Source organism: Zophobas morio, unplaced genomic scaffold (assembly GCF_036711695.1).
Source record: "Zophobas morio isolate AGI-343-1 ecotype UQ-CSIRO unplaced genomic scaffold, CSIRO_AGI_Zmor_V1 ptg000541l, whole genome shotgun sequence".
Lineage (NCBI taxonomy): Eukaryota > Metazoa > Arthropoda > Insecta > Coleoptera > Tenebrionidae > Zophobas > Zophobas morio.
In genome coordinates, this window is record NW_026972644.1 from 58,892 (window position 1) to 82,065 (window position 23,174).

The following is a 23,174-nucleotide window of genomic DNA, read 5'->3' on the forward strand; positions in this document are numbered from 1 at the left end:
TCTTTATAAACAATTTTTTTCAAAAATTCTTACTATTGTTACACCTATTATTAAATAAACCTAGAAAATATCGAATTTAGCTAAAATTTTTATCTAACATATACTTTTACTATGTATCAAAGTTCTTGGGGCATGCTTGTTGCGTACACTACTTTGCATATATTGCAACGTTATCTCTGCATCCTAGATTTTAACAAAAATAAAATAATAATTGCACGTTTTCTTATGTACTAAGATAACGGGATAAAGCTTTCCAATGATCATAAGAATTGCATAAATATGGCAATTTACTTTAAAATTTATGAACTTAGAAACTGATTTAATAAATTACGAATTGGAGTTAACTTATCTTTTTTAAAAGCTTTCTGTTCTCGTACTTTCAACATCAAATTTAGTAATTTCGAGAAGACTTTTGAAACGACAAGGCTACATTAGTAGCTCTGAAAATTGGAAGGCGGTAGTTAGGTTCCACAAAATTTCGTAACTTATGTTGTTAAGTTTTGAATGATCTAAAATTTCTTTTGCATCTTTAACTGACACATCTCGACATGAAGACATTCTAATATATAATTTATTAATTTATATATTACGCAAACCAATTCTTTCAAAATCTTATATGCATGATATATACCAGCTGCAAGTTCACTTAAAGTGATTTACTAATATCTAGGACGTAACACTAAAGTCGTAGCAATAATACAAGCTGATCACTACACCAGTTATAGCATGTTTCAACACGTAAAATGTGCATAGGATACTTTGCGCCCATTTAACTCTCATTTTCCGTTTAAAGATTTAAAAACATTAGCTTACAACATTTCGAGGTCGGGTAAGCAGAACACAATATAATTTCAGTAAAAGGATCTATGAATGTTAGTTAAAAATCCATAAAGCATAAAGCTGTAATTTTAATATTAACCTTTCGTTAGTGTGCTGCAAAATACCTTCATTAGTGTGAAATAGAAGATACCCTCCCCCCAAACAAAAAAATAAAAAATAGAATAAAAGATCTGTAGTTAATTTATTTTCCAAAAAATTTTCTCAATATTTTTAATAAGTTTACTACCTTTATCCGGAAAAAGAGGGACTTTTACTTTTAAGCTAAACATTAAATAATTTATTCACCCACTTTCTATCATATGACAATTTTATTGGTGGTAAGAATAACGTCTTGTTACTAAAAATCGTGCAAAGTTGTGAGAAATCAAACTATATTTTATAAGAACAGAAAGATTAACGGTAAAAAATATAAAAACAGCATGTAAATGTGATAAATAAGAAAAATCCTATGATTATTTAAAGTAGCGCAATCTTAGTACAAGATTGCATAATCTAGGCACAAGGAAAGATGGCATTTAATTTTAGGGCGGCTCTGCCTTATTTTTCGATAGCCCTCTAACATACCATACGTAACTTTTTTTTGAATGACTTTTACCGTAATCTTTAGTATTTGTTCTGTACATTATCTGCGCATTGACATTTCTCTGTTGAGTAAAGAGTAAAAAAATGTCATTATTCACCACCAAACATCACCCCTCCCTTCGTCTTGTATAGAATCCTATTAATTCTAAGAGTTGCTTCTCTAAACTTTTCTTAATATACTCGTCGGGGTGCTGTAGTGTAGAAATCAAAATTACAAGTTAATTTTTTTAGGTGTATGAAACGGCCTTAATTTTAGATAAAAATTCCAATTTTTTTCAGTGTCTACAGAAGTATCATGGTCCTATCATCATGCCCTTTCTAAAAAGCAGTCCATTATTATAAAAAATATTACATTATAGTGATTTAAACTTTGTTATTTTCAAAATAACTGAAAAAGTCGCATTTCGTGTGTGTTTATTAAGCATTCTTTTTGGATGTGAAATAGACACCGTTCAAGGTCAACAATGATTTAAAAGTGTTATAAGGAATCCTCTCCGTCGAAAACAACGATATGTCGGTGGTTGCTAAGTTTCTAATGGAGCCGTAAGGACACAGAGGATGTTGAACGCTCTGGAGGTTCAAAAGAAGCAGGTCCTTCAGAAAACGTTTTAAAATCCACAAAATTGTCGTTGATGATCTTGAACTGAAGGTGCATGTGTTAGCTGACATCGCAAAGATATTAATGGAATATGTAAGCTATATTATTCACGAACATTTGGGCATGGAAGAACTCTACTCCAAATGGGCACCGCGTTTGCTCTCAGTGGGCTAAAGACAACGTGTTGCTTAATTCTGGACGCTGTTTAAAGCTGTTTAAGCGACATAGAAAATTCCATTAAGCGATATATAATAGATGAACCTATATTCCAGCATTACACTCCAGAATCCGACCGGCAGTCAGTTGAGTGGAAAGCACAGAGTGAAAACCGCTCAAAGAGATCCAAAACTCAACGGCTTGCCAGAAAAGTTATGGTCTCCGTATTCTGGGAAGCGCATGGTATAATAATTATCGACTGCCTTTAAAACCATGAATAGCGAATATTATATAACACTTATTTCGATTGAAGGAGGAAATTACTAATGAAGGCCCCAAAATGGCGAAAAAAAGTGCTTTTTTATGAAGAAAAATACACCTTGTCTCAAGCCGATGGTTAACGATGGAAAAATTGCATGAACTAAAGTTCGGTTTGATTCACACCACTGTACTCTCAAGATCTGTTTCCCAGAGTCTAGTATCTTTTTGCAGATCTTAAAAAAAGGCCCCACAGAAAGGGGTTTAGGTCGAAAGAAGAAGTCAACACCGAATCAGAGACCTATTTTAAGGCAAAGACAAATTGTTTTATGAAAAAAGTATATATCTGCTGGCGTAGCGTTGGATTGGTTGTATCGCTAATTAAGGAGACTATGTTAAATTATAAGGTTGATTTTTGTAAAAGAAGTTTTGTTTTATTAGATAGTCCGGGGACTTTTTAGGCGACATGTTAGATAGCTGGTGTATCAGTTGTCAAACGTAATAATTCTTTTGATTCCTTGACAGGATCTGCTAGTCGCTTTATCACTTTTCTGTATGGTCCTTCCGTTTGCATCCCACGTAAAGCTCCATGTTTACGCAATAAGTTTTTGATTCTACAAAAGCAAAAACCTTTAGACCATACTTAAACGGTTTTTGGTACTGTACTAACGAAACGGAACTCGACCTCAAAAGGCTTTCAATTTTTCAACTATTGTGAGATACTCTAGAAGTATAACAGTTCTGACCTTATATAATAAATCGGCAGGAAATGGCTTTACCTCCCCCATTTTGCCGAGTTCCCATAGTTGAGTTTTACTTTGAATATAAAGAAAACGCATGTGTTTTGGTTTGAAATAATATGAAAAATCTTAATTTTGGAATGGTGGGTTTAGATAACTCTACTCACCGGAAGTTACCCAGATTGCCTGTTACCTTTATACAATTCGAGCCTCATATGGTAAGTCTACTACTGCTTTCAACTGTTATATCCATTGGTTTCATCAAATATTAATTAGTGGCATCATAAGACTGTGATACTGTCAGTAGTTTCACGTTTGTATTTTGTGTTATATAATTTTAGCATTTAGTCTGTTAAAAATAATAATTTAGAATTCAGAATGTGCGCATGATTCTTGCAATTATTTTCCCTTGGGAAGGTGGGTGATCATATTCGCTGAACATTTTTTTTGACCATCATTATTTGCTTTTAACAAAATAATGTTCTTCATTACCAGTGGAATAATAGTTGCATCTTCCTTTTCTTCTTTTGCTTCTACTTCTTCTTCATGGAACTGAGTAGAAGTGTTAGTCATATCAAACAATAGGGTCTCCCCTTCGCCGATTGATTCATTATTAGAGAAAGCGTCAAACTCGTCCCATTAAACCCATACCCGTTGTCTGTCCTCTTCTAAAGAAATCCTACAAAGAGTTACTTAATGAGTTTATGTCTTTCCTTATATAATTCTGTCTTTTCTTGGTTAATTACTCCGTTTTTACGTTTCAGTGATATAGGCGAGGCCATGTTCTTTTGTTCATGTACTACTTCTTTTTCCTCTATATCAGGTAGAGAAAATAATTGTTTGTTTAGTGTGCTATTGTGTAAAGGTTTAACGTAAGGGCAGTTTTATTTTCTTTTAAAAAGGTTCTTATGTCTTTATAAGTTGTTAGTATATAAAGGTAGTTTAAGGGTTATGTTTTTTTGTGTTTCAGTAAGTATATAGGACTCATTTAGCATCGAATAAAATATTATTGTTATTATTTTCTAAACTTTTAAATAAATTTTATTTATTATAATTTATTGGCTCTATGCGTTCTTTCTTATCGTTGTGTTGTGCAGAGGTCACTCTATGTCTAAACACATTATTTGTTGCATCATCATTTTTGTTTTCTTTTATCTTGGTTAACATGGATTCTAACAAGAACTCTTAGTGGGTGGTTTGTTCAAAATTTTCTTTCGATATGTCGTAGCCTTTAATAGTTAGAGCGTTATATATCGCAGACGTGTTATTTATAGCTAAGGCATACTAAAAGAAAAATATTTTTCAAAATATATAACGTTTCTGGTTTTTCATATTTTGCCAGTCTTTAGGTTAAGTATTCTTTATTGATCTGCAATAGAGTCTGTAGGTTTTGCAAGCATTATTCCGTTGAAAGCGCGGTCGTGTGATTTTGCTTTAAAGTTTAAATTATATATAAGAATTTACAACCTAATGGTTTATAATTCTTTAGATCACAGCACTTTCCGCCATACATGTTATTAGGGGTTTTTTATTTCTCTTTTCTTAGGGAGGTGACTTATTATATATGTAACATCACGAATGGCATCACTCCAGTATTTCAGTGGAAGGTAAGATTTTAAAATATTACATCGGGTCATATTACAAAGTAACTGAATAGTTCTTTCAATCCTCGTGTACTGTTGAGCATCTGTGGGTGCCGAGGTCAGGGCTATACCTTCATTGTTTAATGCTTTCCTGAAAGCCCTATTAATATATTCATGTCCCCTATCTGTACGAATTTCTTGAAATATGGCTATTTGTGTATTGTTAGTTGTGTATTGTTATTCAGTTTGGCATTCTTTAAAATTTTATTATGAATTCTAGCCCAGTTAACAAATTCTCCTTTAATCCCGCCTTTACCTTTACAAAATAATGTCGTTACACGCTTATTGTTTAGCATTAGTGCCTACAATTACATATCAGTATCCGTCATATGAAGTTATGTCCCACTGTAATGTATCAATGTAAAGTTTTTCACCTGTCCTTCAATTTTGAGGAGGCACTAGCCTTGCTCACCTTTTGTTTTTTCATTTTACAAGCCATACAAACTTCACATTGCTAGTGTTTTATTGGAAGCTTATATACTTCATTCTTATTATTAAGTGTTGAGCGCAATATCTTTATCCTTATTTAATACTTAGACCACGTTAACCATCCTTCCCTGTGCTATTCATTGACCCCGTTTTTGGTTATAACCCTTTTTTGCCGAACGATATAGTAAAATTATTTTCATCGAGTTTGCCTACAGATCTCAGATTGTGTATAAAACTGGGGTTGTACTTCGCTTTGCTTTCATCTATAATTTTAAGGTAAACAGCGTTATAGGCTTCAAAATTTTTATTAATCGTTTCAAAGGTAGACTTATCTTCTATATTATCAATTAGATTACTGGACCTAATATGATGAGGATGGGCTCATGTGTCAACTATAAGATTTGCTAAATTATTTTTTAAATGGTTAATTTCTTTTTTAAAAGTTGACATTAAAATTTGTCATGTAGTTCTTCGATTTTAGTTTAAAACAAGCTCTGGCGAAATTGTTAGCCACGTGCGTTCATCATTTTAATATATGGTTATAAAAAGAGATAGCAAACCCCCGTAAGGGGGATTTATTTTTTTCTGCTCGTTGTTTCCTGCGTGGAACGTTTGCTGTGGTATAGAGGGGCAGTCTAATTACCGTATTATATATAAGGTTTGTCTAATAAATTTATTTATACATTTATTCCTACCTTGGGTATAAATATATCCACGCTTTTGTAGCCCCTACCTGAGATAGTGCCATTCTAGGAAGAACGATATGTCCAAGTTTATTAGCATATTGACATTTTTCTTTTTTATATTGACAGTCATGTGAATAACGGCTTTCATTATATCTAAGACAGAATAAATTTTTGGGTTAAGTTGGTAGTATCTTACTAATGTTGGTTAATTCATTAATCAGTGTTTACTGAAGTTAGAGAGGAGTTATGTTCAAGTTATTTTGTCTATGTTAAGCTTCAATCACTATCGCGTGGGAATAGCCAGGCTCTCGTTTGTCCGCTATAAAATGTTGCTCAATAATTATATTATTAATACAAAACTTTTCTCCAGACCTTAGACGTCATAGCTCGCGCTTGGACTATAGTTTGCAGGTCAGGAAATGCTTGTAAATTTTTGAGTTTGTGCATAATTGTATTATGGTATCACTCAAATGTTCTAATCTGTTAGCATACTGTTTAAGTGATAACTTATAATCTTTCTTAAATTATCCTGAAAACCTTTAGCGGTTTTTGCTAACTTCTCCTTGTGGGATACAACTTTATTTCATCTTTAAGGATTTACAGTAAAAAGAACTTGTTGTTAACTCCATTTTCATTAATTATAAATTTAATTTATTTAGTCTAATGTTGGGGTTGTTCTGGCCTTTCCAATTGATCGCTTCTCCAAAGCTCTTGAAAATTCTGAATATTTAATGACATATCCATTTGTATATTAAAAAGTATAAAATAAAGTAAATATAAAAATAACGTAAAAAAAAAAAAAATTAAAAAAAATTAAAAAAAAAAGTCTGTGTTTGTTTAATTATACATCGCGTTTCCTGGTGCTCGATCGAGTTAACTTATTCGATCACACAAAACCTCAAACAGGTTTTTAGTCGTCCAGGAAGACAAGTAAAATTATTATTTTAAAATGTGTCCTTTACTTTCAATTTTAACCCCTAACTTAACTTTCACCGTCATGCTAAGAGTACGTCGCGCGGACGGCGGTAATGTGCGCCGACTCACAACTTGTAAGGGAGCTCTTCCGCTAATAGGTCATTAGCGTGTCCAACTGTCCGTTCGTAGAGGACGAACGTCTTTCTATGCAAGGTTGTTGCCAGCAGCTCAATCTGTAGATCGCACTATTGTGTTACATTCCTATTCGTATGTAATTTGACGGAAGAGAAAAAAACTAAAACTGTTCGAGAACATGCCTAAACAAAAGTTACATGGTTCTCTTTGTTAAACTGATTTGAATACCAAAAAACTGCTATTACCAAAATTATTAAAATTAGTAATTAATCTATTAGCATTTACTCTTATATGAACAATGAGCTTAAACCAGTTGGTGTAAACTCTGCTATATCACGTGCAATCGCACTTCTTTTTTCTCCTTGTCCTACATTTTGTATTTCTTTCCTGCAGGTATACATATCCCTCCTCTACGGGACAATAAAATGATCGCTCCTCTTCTTTTTTCCGTCACAGTTCAAACAATTTGCTTTGGAACTTTTAGAAGCTTCTTCATTTCCATTAATAGTTTATCTCTTCCTTGTTCATATTTGAACATTTAATTATAAAAGAAGTCTACTCAAAGTAGTAAGAAGGAATTGTCTTCTAATATTAATATAGATAGTGTTGATAAAATGGTTAAAAAGCTATATTTATTATGAAATTTCAAAAGCAAAGGTTAAAAGGTTTAGTACAAGGGTGAGTATTGCGACAAAGCTTAAAGGAGGTTAAGAGTATTTAAACGTAAACTCAAGTCCTGAGCTCTATTTTTACTTATGCGAGTCTCTTTATCAACCTAGTCTCAATAAACTTCGATACTTAACAAAGAGTTTCTTAAGGTGTCTGAAAACCCAGGTAACCAATTTCTCTGAGGAATTATCTGGTACAGTGGGTTTGCACCTCGGTGTGGGGACGAACAACCTAGGTAATATATCGATAGTTTTAGTCTAATTACCAATACCTTTGAATCTTCTTTTCTCGAGCTTTTATTTAGAATTTGATGAAAACATTTTATCTCAAATTTGTTTATATCAGTTCATGAGGATAAGAGTGGGCTTGGCGGCTAGTAGTTACTGAACTATTAAATTGCGCGCTGTAAAGAAGGGCTTCTATCTACTAACATCTTAGTAAACTCATACATGAACATGACTCTCTTCATCTCAACTGCAATTTGTTATTTTCGCCAGTTTCATGCTGGGAAATGATGGTGGGTTGTAAATGGTATTAACACCTGATTAATCGCCAATTAATTTATTTTGCATTGCCATAATGCAATGATTTCTACTCTTTTGAACAAATCGTAAACCAAAAGTCACTATGAAAGCATCACTTTTTGGACTTGACAAATCACAAGCAATTAATTTTTTAATGCGCATATAAAAGTGAAATAATACCCGTATTACAGTGTCGGAGTAGGGATACTACATTAAGGTAGTGCACCATATCAAGTTTTGTAGGTTTTGATTAGAGCTGCGCTCCCAAACTTCAAAGTATCTAACCTCCTGGTTACAATTACAGATAATAGTTATGTGGCTGGTAAGCTCAAAATTTTTAAAATATTCTTGTTATGGATCTTGTTAAGTATTTTTATTAGCCTTTTTTAAAGATCAATGTATAATCTAAGAAGATATCATAATTTAGTTACTTAACCACCATATAAGCAATTTTTTATAACTTAATTTATAGTATATGGCACTTGCGAAGAAAAGAGTATAAGTTAAAAATTAAATTGTGAGAAAATATATATCAAAGTTTATCTTCTTTGATGCTCAGGTTCTAAACTCATGTGGTAACATAAAAAAATCACCAAAATAAATGTGTTTTTTGAAATTGTTAAATATAATGTTTAACATAAATATACTTATTTCGTCACTCTCTATATCATACAAGTTATAAAATTATAAGAAAAAAATTCCGAGATCCTCTTTCACCTAAAAAAAAATAGTAAAAATTCTAACCTATAACCTCATTCGCATTAGCCTTATTGGTTAATTGTTCGTGTTGAACATTATATACGTTACTTAATAGCAAAAAAAATATTTCTGATGGTATCCGTACTTAGCTCAGTTTACAAAACTTTCGACTTAGAATTTTTTTTTCCGCACACACGCCATATATAGAAGCGACTTACCATTAACTTTTAAAAAATAAAAATATGTAATTTTATCCCCCACCAAAAACGGGCTTTAAGCATTGGAAGCTCCAAATATAGTATCTTGAATGTCCTTTCAATAAATTTTAATTCCGTCGGAAATCAGCCTTTTAAATAGAAGAGAAATAAAGCCTTAAATCATAGAAAAACTGGCCTCACAGAAGATTTTCAGTAATTCAAAACTAACTGTAAGATGTGTGTACTATGTGGCCATTATATTTGATTTGAATCTTAAAAGTTTTCCTAACTTTGACAAAGTCATAGTGACACTTATTTTACACACTTTATATATCTTGAATAAAACAAAACTCTCGGTGGAGATGTAGTTGCACCTCGAGTTCCTTCTGTTCCTTCTTAGCAACTACAGTGGTTACAGTGCTAACAGTTAGTCATTTTGAGGGTTTGGTGAAGTATGTCCAAAATAGGATATTCAGAGGAGAATGTAAGCTAGATTTATGTGCAATACATAGTTAATATTAATGTATACAAGCTTTAATTATAAAAAAAGAGAAATCTAGCATAACTATGAACTTCCCGTAACCTTTTTTACACTAAGGTCTTTAAGAAAATTTTTATAAGAAAAAAAGTAGTCTTTTTTTACAGCTTATCATTTCATATAATATCAAAACAATTGTGTACGAAGACAGAACCACGTTTTAAAAGTGAAAGTAATTTGGTGCTACCGCTTGAGGGGCCTTCAGAGAAGTAATTATATGAAAAAACACAGATGCACATTTTTTTAAAACTAAGTTAAATTGGATAGATAAATAAAAATTTAAATACAAAGAAGCATATATTATAATAATGTAAAAAATAGCATTTTACGCAACTTTTGATAGAAAAACCAATTATTAATAACAAAATTTTCTTAAAAGTAAGGTGAAAGAGAAAAACACGAAACGTAGGCCCCACCACTTAAAAAAGTGTTCCGAAAACAGTTAACATAATTCTTCCCTTTTATTAAATTATAAATTTCAAATTTGTATAATTTTCTTTTATTTCTTAATTAATTTTTGACTATTTTAAGGGAACCAAAAAATAGTTTGAACCTTTTGCAACAAGTTGACAATTGCAATATATTAAATACAAAATGGTAGAATTCTTAATCTTGTGTAAATGCATAATTAAGGTCTAACTGAACCACAGAAGAATACAGTCGAGATATCAGTTTTTTTTATTAGTTTGCTATCACTGCTTAAATTTTTGAAAGACATGAAATAGTTTCCTTAGAGGATACTAAAAAAGTATTTTACGGTTAAGCAAGTCCCCATATAATATAGATAAACCTCTTTTTAAACCTATACTAACGTATATCAGATAAATAGGAAATTTAGAAAGGCATTTGGTTTTTATATCCTACATATGCCATAAAAGACATTTTTTTGTGTTGTAAGGGCATGTAAACACAACCATAAACCGCTTTAAAACTTAAGTGTGAAGTTAAGAACTTGGCATACGGTCTATGTAGTAACTAGTTTTCGCAAGTTTTTTTTTTTACTGCTTAAAGGCTCTGCAAAATAAAAAAATTTTCTTATTACTTCGTAATACCGTTAATGTCACTTGGGGTTATATGCTAAGACTTAACAAAATTTTATCGTTAAGTCCTGTGTACTAAAAGGAAAGCTTTGTGAGAAAAACTTAGGTAAAAATCTTAAGTAAAAGATTTAAATTCAGCAGTGAAAGTATATAGTACATTCATAGTATCTCTTTGTCATTTTGAGTGTTTTCCGTAAAACAACTTAAATGTATGCACAGTAGTAAAATGTCCTTTGCTGGAGGGAGAGCTGATCTCGAAGGAACCCTAATACCTGCGATGCTGAGGGCAAACTAGTAAAATTTTTATTTGTATCAGAAAAAGCGTATATTAAGGTTTAAGTATAATTGGAAGACAAGACGACCACAGTAAACAACAAAATTATTGAAATAATACAATTTATTAAACCCAATTTTTAACTTTTTTAAAACTGATTTATTGTTACAAAAACATTGAAACTTTTACTGACAGCTTTGTTAAGTAAATAAAACGACTTTTTATTTTAAAAAAATGCTAAAAAGTATTCAGAATGTTGGTCCTAACATAACGAATAGTAGAAACAATTTTAAAGATGGGAATTTTTTTAGATACAAGATTAAAATTCTTTTTGTCCCTTATGCACAGTAACCTGATCTAACATCTCCGCTTGATTTTTTGTGGAATTAATTTCAGTTGCGACCAATGCACCTGATTTTACTACCTTCTCTATAGCGTAAGTGCCTCTCGCTTACTTATTTAAAATCTTTTTCTTATACTGTTTCCATTTTCGAGGTTCCTATTCATATATCAAGCGCTTATGTAAAATTTTTATTCTCGCTTGTTCACATCTTTGACTTAGTTGTGCCTTAGCCCCAATCTTGTTATAGTATCTTAGTTGGTCTCCCCACCGACTTATTTTAAGCTTTTATTAGTTACCTTTTTTTATCATCTATATTATTACTATTTTTAGCTCTCAAAGAGTTCAATTGTTGGCGCTTACTATCTTTTGAGAGTCTCACGACCTTAGGATCGTAACAATGACGACTTCTTACGATCCTCTTGTCGCGTATTAGGTTAAGGCGAGTGTTCCTTTATAATAGGGCGCTGGAGTGAGGTTTAGTAGAGCTAGACTTGAGTAACAAATTATTTACTATAGTCCGACATTGAAAGTTGTCCTCGTAGCTCAGTGTTTAAAAGTCTTGACGCGCGAACTTAAGCTCCAACGGTTCTCTTTTTTCGGTTTTAATTGGGTGCGCACTCTAACAAAACTAAATGAAGAAATAAAAGAAGAGGTGTTGAATAAAAATTTCAGTTTGTACGGCTTCTATACGTGGAAAATATTCGGGAAAATTAAATATGTTAGAAATGTTCTCAATTACATAAAAATTTTATGTTTTAGGAGCTTTTAGTTTATTGCAAATAACCTCGCCCTCATATACTCATGCAGGCTTGCCTTCGCCTTACAGTAGTAGGTATCCTCGAGTTTTGGCTGTTACAGTTTCATACGATTAGCATTCTTAAGCACCTCACGTGCTTACTACCGGAGTACACTAGAGATCTTTTAACCAGGTTTTATTACACCGTTGTTATGCTTTTTCGGTTTGTGGTGGGCAATTATTTTAGCTTTTATGATAATATATACAATTTGTGTTTTTTAATTCGTACCAAATGGTTATGTTGGCTCATTAATCGCTCAAACGGAACAATTTTTTCCTGTTTAAAAGGGTTTATTGTCTTTTGCTTTTTTTTTTGTTTATTTCATGCAATACATTATATAGATTAATTTCTTATAATCGGTCTTTTTTGAGAGATGACGGTAAAGTAGAAGGCTTATTAGGTGACTGCTTTTTGTTAGCAGCCCCTAAGAATAGAACAACGAAAACTGTAAAAAGAATTCGTAATGCTCTAGTTTACGGGCGAAACTTACGAAATATAGTTAAGTGTCAAATCTGTGGCTCACCTAAGTTACAGCACCACTTGTGCAAAGCTTGTTTTGAGAAGCAGATCTCTGAATTAAAAGAGTTGAGGAAGAATTTACAATTTAACTTGGAGGATCACCCCTTTTTAAAGAAGGCCTTAGAAGTAAGAAATACGAAGAAAGAAGCTTCGAAAAATATGTGGGAGGTTATAAAGACTCACCTTTTTAGGGATTCACCCTAAATCCGGATGTTTGTGTTTTTAGCTTTTTTTTATTAATAAATTACGCACTGTACTGAGCAAATTTTTATATTATTTAGTAGATGAGCTATCTTAGTGACATTCATTCTTTGTATGATTGTTTTTAATAAATGTTAGAAATTATTTTTTGCAATAACGGAAGAAAAAGAAAGTTAAATTGGAATGCAAAAATTTTTATTAAAAGTAAATTTCGAATTGCCCTTCGCTTTGATTTTTAAGTAATTTAACGAGTTTTAGAAAGTTTTATAAACGAAATCTCACGTTAACATTGAAGCTTCTAGGCTTCTAATTCTGTTGCCTCGATTTCGGGTTCCTCTTCCGAGTATAAAGCTTTCGCCTAAAAAGTATATATTACGTGGATAATTACTATGTATACGAGATCTGCGGTACCACTTCCCAAGCTTGGAAGACATTGTCTTCGGCCACGCTACAGATCAACCAGGGCTTTTCGAGATGCCACGAAAAGTCGGAGATCTTAGCAGTGTGCCCGCCGTGCCTAAACTGTATTCAACCGTCAGCGACCATCAACTCAGTAGACTCTAATGGGATGACCCACCAACAGTTCCGGAGGACCGTCCTCCGCGTCCTCTGCAGTTTGCTCCTCGCCTATCTTGCTGAGATCCCAAATATTAAGACGTTTATCTGAACCGCAAGACCCCAGGACGGTCTCTTCGTGGGGAGACCACAGCACCTGGAACACTTCTACAAGAATTCATAAGCAAGCCTCGTACGAGATGCGCTAATTATGGGTGACCATCAGTGTGCGACTCGAACGAATGTAGCTTTGCCTTTAAGTTTCGCAGGTCCCAAAGGGCGACCGTCTGCAGACGTTTTTCTACTCAGCGGGGCTAAAAAAATTTGGGAAGGAACTGTGGAGTACCCTGTCTGCAGAGCCGGTGCATAGTATGTACTCGGAAAAGTTGTTGAACGAAAGACAGTTGACTTCCGCCGTGTGCGCTTCAACGCTGTGCCGCGGTCGGCTTGATTCAAATTCCCTTATGTCCCATCTAAAATGTTGAGGGGAAAGGTAAGAATTTAGTTATAATGCAGACTAGAATTAGACACCCTTTTGAGCTAATACTTATGATTAGGCAAAACCTTCTAAATAATTTGAGCTAAAGAATGGGATATACATTTATTAGTAAACGTGGTAATCTTTAAATAATAAATAAGGAAGCCCAAAGAAATACCTTAATTAGGTGAAAATATATTAAAAGAATGACGTACATCAATAGGCGTTTGTCGTCTCCCACTGAACCAAATATGCTTCCGTGAAGGGGATGCCACTGCACATCCTTTAAAAAAATATAAAAACCTAACGAAAGTCTTAGAAAGCTTGAAACACCTCAACTATTTTCGTATGGCCAGAAAACTTATTAAGAGCCCACAAAATTTTTTCTTCTTTTGAATCTCCCTGTACATCCCAGAGGCAAATAAGCTTGTCGTCAGCCGAGCTAAGCAACTGGCCTTTGGTTTGCAAATTCCAGGAAAGGCCATAGCTAAGTATATACGGTTATGGAGTAAGTTTAAGTGCCTTTGATATAGCCGCCATACCCCTCTTTTTCGTGGCCTTTTAACCGTAACTCAGGTTTACAAATTCCTGAGCGATCAGAACTTTCATGTTTGTCATAGGCAAAAATTAAAACGTCGGCCTGCGGTCCTTTGGTGGCTATAACAAAATGATTTTGAGGCATATATCTTGCTCTACAGAGAATAAAACATTTATAGAGGTTAAAAATCTGATAAAGGAATGACCTGTTCACCTCCCCTTCATGATTGACTTTCTGCTCAATGACAAACATATCTTCGTCAAGTCCGAAAGACCCAAATTCTATATGAGAAGGTTAAGAAAAACCATAGTTAACACAAGTTAAGAAAAAGACCGGATTTATCGACCACGCCTTTGTCAATTTCTTCCCTATCGGGAATTCGGAGCTTTGCAATCATTAGGTGGTTGGGCTCCTGATTGGAAGTATGTGTACCAATTAAAAGGCGATGTTCATAATAATCATTTTCAGGAATTCTTAGGATAATAAAAAATAAATAAGTAAAGTATAAGTAAGAATCATGAGCCGTTTTACTCGCTAAAGAAATGGTGTGTTGGTAAATACGTAGGAACCGCAATATCTAAACTCTTATAAAGAAGTTAAAGATAAGGTAGACACCATACTTATGAACATGAGGCATCCACTGAACAGTAAGACTGGGCCATTCTAAAGCGTGTGTTAAAAGGTAATCATACAAGAAAGGTGAATTTTTCTTCCAAATTCTATACTCTTCATTAGTAAGTTTTTCCTCCAAAGAAGGATCATCGATCTCTGTTACTTTAATGATAATATATATAATAATATAGGTCATAAATAGTTAAAATAAAGTTTTATTAATACTACCTTCCTTAGACGATGTCATTAACACTAAAGGCAGTCATGTAATAGATGATATGTTCGCTTTTTAAGCAAAATTCGCTCTGTGCGATAAAAAAAAGGTAGGCAAGCCCTTCGTAACACGCGCTATGGAACCTAAATTTTTAGCGGAGTTAATAAGGAAAATCTACTTTACTTTGGATGGGTGCCAATACTTTGTCGTGCACTCCATCCTTACAGGCCAAAACATCCGTAAAAAAAGGTTATGTTTCTGTTTAAACTTTCATGAAAGCCAAAAAAAAAAATGGTTTTATATTTCATAACTAACTTTAAAAGAGAGCAGGTTTTAAAAAGCGACCAATGATGCATGAAGGAAGCAATATTATGCTTAACAACATATCAGTAACAGCGAAAGTCAAATATGAAAAGGCTCTAACAACATTTAAATGTTTTTCAACTCTTGTTTTTATTAGAATACAACTTTATTTTTTAAAAAAATTATCATTTTGAGAACAGATAAACCGGGCATTGGTGAAATAGTTTGAATTACATCAGGACTGCCCTCATGTATTTCTCCACACGTGATCTTGCAAATAGCTATATTGTTTTCTAATTTTTAAAAACGGGTGTACTTTAGGAGTACCCGTTACTCAGAAGTTTGTAATTTACCGCTTTTGCTTTTTTATTTGGTGTTTACTGTGTAAAAATTTTTGTATTCATTTATAGAATATTAGGAATGTTAACATTTGTATGTATTCCTTTGCTTTGGTTTTTTTTTGGTTAATTTTATTTTTTTATATTAGGCACATAACACTTTTAACTAGAATGCCACCGAAAAATAAAGGGGAAAGTATAGAACCCAAAGGGGCTGTAAGATTTGGCAGGAGTAAAAATAATTTAAAGTTTGGTTTGGTAAGTTAAGTATGTTTTTTTCCTTCTACATTTTTATAACCTTGTAATCTTAAACCAAAAGGTTGGTTTGCCCAATGTGGGAAAAAGTTCTTTTTTTAATCTTTTAACCGAACAAAATGCCCCTGCTGAAAATTTTCCTTTTTGTACTATTGATCCAAATGAATCCCGTTGCGCGGTGGCCGATTCTAGATTTGACTTCCTTTGTCAGCATTTTAAACCTCGTATGCTAGCATTTCCACATGATAATTATATAATATAAAGTTTTATTAGTCTACTTACTTATTACCTACTAAATTTTTTTAGTTTTTGTGAATGTTTATAAATATCAAGATGTATAACCGGTAGCTTACTATGTTTCTGCGGTTATCTTGATAATTTTTAACTGCCTTTATAGAATTTTCTTGTTTTCCTTTTAATTTTTTTTATAGATTTAGTTTTTTACAGTTAAAAAGTGCGCAACTTTTATTAACCCCAATATATATATTTATTACTATATGTGTAAACTAGTATTAATTCCCTTAAGAATATAAACCTTGTAAAAAATTGCAAGTACTTTTAAGAAATACGCAAAATCAAATTTATGAAAAAGTAAATAATTAACTTCTTAAAGTGCGCGGATATGCATTAAAAAAGCAAAAAATAATTTATTTTTTAGGACGCAAAAATACAAACTTAAGAAATATTTAAAGCCTTGAGTAGATTTGTAAATATGGGTTTAATAAAATATGTAGGAAAGACGCAGAATACATATTACCTTTATTAAAATATTTACTAATAATATCAGATGCATTAAAGTATATAAAGTATTTATATAAAAGTATAAATTTATTAAAAAATAATCATTTTCATATGAAATATACTATACGTGTGTATTGTATTTAATAAAAGAAATTAAAATATTGACTTACATAAATTTAAATACTATTTTATACATTACTTATCAAAGTTAAGAAAAATTAAAATATATAAAAATATTAAACGAATATAGTGTATATAAAAAAATATTGATACTTGTTTAACTTAAATAATAAAAAGCAAGCAAGATATAATATTATAATATTACAATAAATACAAATGGTAAGAGTAATTAAAATGAAAGTATTATTTATAACTAAGTTTTAACGCGATATATATTACATAAAGTAAAATAATGAAAGTTAAAAGGTACATATTTTATAATAATATTATAAAAAATAAAGTTATTATTAATAATTAAATAAGTGTAGAAGTTTTTATATAAAATTTAACAAAATTTTATATAAGGGCATATACTATTTTAATTAAAAAGTGTATATATCATTAATAGTAAACAATAAGTTATTATATTAAAAGAATTCTAAAAAAAAAAAACTAGTCTGTAGAATCTGCGAAAAATTAAAAATCAATAATAATAAAGTAAAAAATTTATTTGAGTATATTTATTATCTTAATAAAGTAAAATTCATGTATATAAATAATTATTTAGGTAGCATATTTTATATAAAAATAAAATATATTATTACCACTACTGTTAGTCTCTGAAGTTCCAGCATACCTTCACGTCGTCGATATTGCGGGGCTGGTGAAAGGGGCTCACGCGGGTGAGGGTTTAGGGAACTCGTTTTTATCTCATATCCAAGCTGTCGATGGTTAAACTTATTATGTAATATTCTGATTATATGTCATATAAATTTGTTTGTCTGCGTGAAAAGAAAAGTTTTATTAATATAACATCTTTACTTTAAAGGATATTTTCACATTGTTCGCGCCTTCGACGCTCCTGAGATTCTTCATGTCGAAGAATCCGTGGATCCAAGTATTATACTTTTTGTTTTATCAAAACTGGAAGACCTCTTTAGACTTTTTCAATACGTCATTGAGTTTTGGAGGATATTCATATACTCAATTTTTAACAAATATTATTTATCAATTCAGTGTTGCCTTTCATGAGAATTTTAATTTTATATAAAAATATTTCTTGGATAAAAAGGATATTTTTAAAATTAAGAAATAATATTAATTTTTGGAATAAAGGTTATTTTACTGTTACTTAGTCTATAACTCTTAAATATGCATAACCAAGAGCCTCTTTATATATTATTAACTTTTAATTACTAGTAATTAAATATAAAGACATAACTAATAAATTAGAACTGGTTTGTAAACTAATGACGCATGACTACAATATAAGGAGGATCATATATCAGCCGCTGAAAAATAGAATAATTTACTTTAAAGCTAATGAAACGTATTGATTACTGTAGTTGCAATAAAATATTTTGTTATTTATAATTATTGATTAAAAAAGTTGGCGTTACATGAGTCCCAATCGTTTACTGAATTCTTATACATATTAATAAAGTAGATACTTTTAATACTAATTTATTATTAATAAAGTACGTGATATGGAAACCATTTCACATGAGCTCTGCCAGAAGGACCTCGCAGCTTTAGAGAAAGCTATCAAAGACGAAGAGTTAGATGGTTATTATAATCTTCTATTCTTTTCTCCTAGTTTTTTTACTCGGTATTCAATTAATCTCCAATTATTAAATCTTCAGTGCGCAAAAGTCCCGGCTATAAACTCTCTGAACTTTTTACAACAACCATGGGAAAAGTTCGTGCTCTTCTTGAAGCTAATAAACCTGTTCGGGACGCTGCATGGACCACTCCAGAAGTCGAGCTAATCTGCAAAAAGCTATACATGCTTCTCACCACAAAACCCTGCGTTTACCTAATAAACCTATCTGCGGACGGTAAGCCCCCTTCTAAATATAAAATTTTATTACGCTTTAAGTTATTGGTTATTTTTTTCCATTAATTAGAATTACTATTATTATGTCATTGTAGTTGTATAAGAGGTTTATGGTTGCGGTGGCTTTTTTTATTATTATCCCTATTATTTGAAGTTGAGCACATATTTATTTTTTTATTATATGATTATAAACTTCGCTTAAAGAAATAATAATCTCAAAACTTGTAATACATATTCATGGCAACATTTAACAAATTAACGGTAAGTCATAATTGAACAAGCATTCTGATTATGAAACATGAACCTCTTCGTAATTTGTACCTTTTGTTCAAACGTCTCCTAAACCACTAACTTGTTTCATCAATATTCCAATTTTGACTTGCTTTCGGTTATATATCACTATTATTATAGAAAACGTCAGCTTAAATGGTATAAGTATGATTTAAAGTTGTTATTATGCAGCCACGCTATCATTGAACAGTACTGCAAGGCACGCGTTCTTTTACTGATGGCACAGATCCGCTGTGTGCAAGTTGGCGTCCATGCATTATTAAGGCTACCACATGACATAATCTTATTTTCTGCAACGTAGTGTAGTGCCACTCCTTCCATTATGTTTTTTTTTTCGTTCGGTGCAGTAATTTTTTTAACAGTACTTTAATACAACGTAAACAGACTTCGTGCGGAAAAAGAACAAGTGGCTTGTTAAAATAAAAAGCTGGATTGACGGTCACGGCGGAGGTGCAATGATTCCCATGAGTGTGGAGTACGAGCAGGCGCTTCACAAGATGCGCGATGACCCACTCGCCTATAATGAGGCGGTAAAGACAGCCAAAAGTGTGCTTCCCAGGTCCTTAGTGCATCTCGCCTAATCGTTTTGTTTTATTTTATATATATAAAAAACCCCTTTTTTTTGTTGCTCTGTTTATAATGTAACATTAATAATTTTATTTGAAAATTAGCATTACACTAACAAAAGTATCTTGGGAATTATATTTTATATTATTTACTATAAAGCTTCCTTTTTGCAGCAGTAGCCTTGTTTTTGTGTATTTATTATTGTTGTTGCAGAGCTATTAAAGTTGCCTATCACGAGTTGGGCTTGATTCACTTTTTAACGGCAGGAGAGAAGGAAGTTCGGTGCTGGACAGTGTTGAGCGGCGCTACAGCTCCGCAGGTTTACTTGTGCACTTTATAATTAACCCTTTTTAGTTAAAAAGTTTATATTATTTTATTGTCTAGGCCGCTGGAGTAATTCATTCTGATTTTGAAAGAGGATTTATTAAAGCCGAAGTGGTTAGTTTTGAGGATTGGAAAGAGTATGGGAAAAACGGAATGGCCGGCGTTCGGGCGGCTGGAAAGCAACGCCAAGAAGGTAAGCAACCCAAAATGTACTTCAATATTATTTCGTTAATTGTTAACATTTCATTTATATATTTATTGTTAATTTTTACTATTAGGCAAGTCTTACATTATTAAAGATGGCGATATTGTTCACTTTCATTTCAACGTGACGTCTCAAAAGAAGAAGTGATTGTACATTTTCAAATTATAAAAATTGTGATAAATTTCTTGTTGAATTTATAATAAAGTTATTTTAGCTTTTTAAAAATATTACGAGGTGCCTGTATTTATTTTAAAAATATTAGGTAATATACATAAAGTTTAGGGCTTTTTTTTTACTTTATCATTATGTCTTTTAAAAGTAATGGAATAGAGGCATTAATTAAAGGAACTGGTTTAATTGTCAACTAACACTATTTAACGGTCGTGGCCCTTAACGTCTTCCTCCTTTTTGCTGGATAGTAGGTGAGGCTTAACGACTGACGATAGCTGCTGGAAAAAGTATAGCGGTTCAGTAGTAGCACATAACTTTGCAAACACTTTGAAGAAAACATGGCAAAATAGCCTTATGTTTGTGGAATTGTCGGCAATTCGCCAGGAAGACACAACCTTGAATAGAGTGATGTTTTTTGTTTGATAAGTAATGACAATTTCTATTAATTCTAGGTGCAAGTAGCTTCCCAAGCCTTCAGTAAATAATATTATTAACACTATCTTAAGAATATCCTAGTCTAGCTCACGTTTCCAGCTTTTCTTTGGTCATAGTAGTTTAGTTGCGATCATTGCATTTTTTAAGTTACTCATAATTGTAGTGGCGTTATGACTAATATTTAAGGCATACTACCTTAAGCAAGACTTTGTGTCTGTAATCTTTTGTACATTTAAGCGTCTTTCTCTTTTGTTTCCAGTTCGAAATCTATCTCTATCACAAGCTTATAATTAAATATCATTCTCACCTGTGCATAGCTTTAACTTAGATGTGCCTTACCTTCATCTTCCTCTAAGCCTTTACTTTTTTTTTTTTGATTCTTTTTATTAAAATATCTATCTTTAGTTCTCAAAGAGTTTAATGGACCCTATAACGTCAGAGAACCAAAATTTAAGTTGATATGAAAACACAAAAAATTAAACGTGGTCAAATATTGATAGCAACAGCCAAGCAAGATTATTGGCAGACAAAAATTAATTTTTTCAAAATTCAAATAATTCTAAATTATAATAATTATAAAAACGAAGATGTTCATTGGCTGAGATCTTGAATTTTATTGGTTGGCACAATTGACAATTTAGTATTGTTTAGATTTCCCACCCCTCCAAAATGTGGACGCACTCCTTAAGAGGAAAGAATATCAAGTTATCAAGTCCTAACAAATATATCGAGAGAGCTATCCAACTAATAAACACCCTTTTTTAGCAATTTTTTTTACCCAATTACATTAAATTAAATGAAGAAGGATATCAAACGACTGCCCTTCCCTAAAAGGTTGGTTTAAAAAAGCTAGTACATAAACGTAAGAAACGAAGCTCAAGGTAGACAGATGACTAAACTTTTTTGAGCTTATTGCTTTACCCATTTATGGCAAGATGCGATAGAAGGCTAATCATTGTATACTTTAATTAAAAATTTACAAAAAAATTCGCATTTTTTTTTGGCGGCTCTCTTGTTTTTATTTTATTATGAGACAAGATTTGAACCTTCTTAACCTCTCCGCAAAGGAGATGTGAAACAATTTAATAGTTTTGGACTTGCATTATCTCGGGTGCATCTCTACAGGTTGTTTATCGTAAGGAAACGTTAAAACCAATCTGGATTAAGCTTGCGAAAGGGTTGCCAATGTGCCCTGAACGAAAAGTAGGTTAATGTTTTTAATAATTAAAAACTTGCTTGCAATTTCTTGATTTTTTCTTATTATATAGCGATCTATGACAATATTGTGAGGGCCAATGTTATTTCGCTACCCAACATAAACCGAAAGAAGAGTCGCGTTAAAGGAAGTCGTGCCAATGATCTGAGTTTTGCGCGTTAATGCTTTTAACCGCTGAACTACCACGACAACTTTCAAGACCGACATGACGGATTTACGTATTTAACCTGTTAAACTCTAAACTGTCATGGACTTATCAGTCAACCGATGTAAGAGTAGATACATGATTATCTTTATTTTTAATTTTCTTTCAGTTGGTGAGTTAAATATTAATTCTGCTCCTACACATACCCCTATATGACGGAATAAGCCTATGCACCTAAATAAATTAGAAAAGAAAAAAAAATAAATAGTCTTATATAATTTATTTCTTTAATGTACATAAAGTCAACGTAAGTAATTAAACCTTGCCAAAGCAATTGTACTTTATTTTTTCTTTATAATTTAAGAGTGATACTCTTGAATATTTATAGTGTACCATAGCCCTGCTTTCCCTGGAGTATTACAGTTTTAGCTCAAATATTTTTCTTTGCTAATGTTCTATTTATCGCTTTCGTTACACCTTTACTCGTAAACCACTCGACTATATTACAGATGAGCCACTAATAAACTAGTCAATTTTCTCCCAGTGTCATCAAATTTTTAATAAAGCTCGACACTTTTGATCTTAAACTCTACTTCTCGAGCGTCGCAGTCCTCACATTCTCTAGTTTTTGAAGCCTAAACTTCTTTACACACTTATCTTCCGTAGTTTCTGTTTTTTCGAAGATTCACTTTTAATTGCCTTTTTGGTTCGGACAGTGCATGAGACTCGAGGTGCACTAGCCTACATCTAAATTTTTTGTAATACCTCCCTCTTAACAGTACATGAATACCTTTCTAAGGCTGGCTATTTACGTTTAAATATATTTTTGCTAGGATTCGGTTTATAACAACAATTAACTCGACAGTACCGAGGGGATTTTGTGTGTTTCACCCCAGGTATAGTATATTAACTTTCAATGTTAATAAGTTCAGAGTGCTCTCCAAGTCTGTCGTAAGTATATAACTACCCTTTGATATCTAGTCAACCAAAAATACATTTCTAGCTCT

The 23,174-nt window shown here is 32.1% G+C and overlaps 2 protein-coding genes across 2 annotated transcripts; one reads left to right on the forward strand and one right to left on the reverse strand.

Annotated features, from left to right (window-relative positions):
- Positions 1 to 12,975: 12,975 nt before the first annotated feature.
- Positions 12,976 to 15,241, reverse strand: LOC135121247 (histone-binding protein RBBP7-like). Its single transcript, XM_064045554.1, has 13 exons — positions 15,195 to 15,241; positions 14,975 to 15,128; positions 14,688 to 14,827; positions 14,560 to 14,635; positions 14,359 to 14,508; positions 14,150 to 14,303; positions 14,032 to 14,099; positions 13,685 to 13,811; positions 13,559 to 13,625; positions 13,361 to 13,506; positions 13,195 to 13,305; positions 13,066 to 13,141; positions 12,976 to 13,009 (listed from the first exon to the last, which is right to left on the reverse strand). Exons 1-12 carry the CDS (start codon positions 15,211 to 15,213, stop codon positions 13,082 to 13,084), a joined length of 1,272 nt encoding a protein of 423 aa, XP_063901624.1. The 5' UTR covers positions 15,214 to 15,241; the 3' UTR covers positions 12,976 to 13,009; positions 13,066 to 13,081.
- Positions 15,242 to 15,818: 577 nt separating this feature from the next.
- On the forward strand, positions 15,819 to 20,353 carry LOC135121252 (uncharacterized). Its single transcript, XM_064045558.1, has 11 exons — positions 15,819 to 15,823; positions 15,971 to 16,079; positions 16,141 to 16,300; positions 17,594 to 17,707; positions 17,806 to 17,874; positions 18,456 to 18,542; positions 18,620 to 18,814; positions 19,489 to 19,663; positions 19,885 to 19,990; positions 20,056 to 20,188; positions 20,274 to 20,353. Exons 2-11 carry the CDS (start codon positions 15,993 to 15,995, stop codon positions 20,345 to 20,347), a joined length of 1,200 nt encoding a protein of 399 aa, XP_063901628.1. The 5' UTR covers positions 15,819 to 15,823; positions 15,971 to 15,992; the 3' UTR covers positions 20,348 to 20,353.
- Positions 20,354 to 23,174: the final 2,821 nt, after the last annotated feature.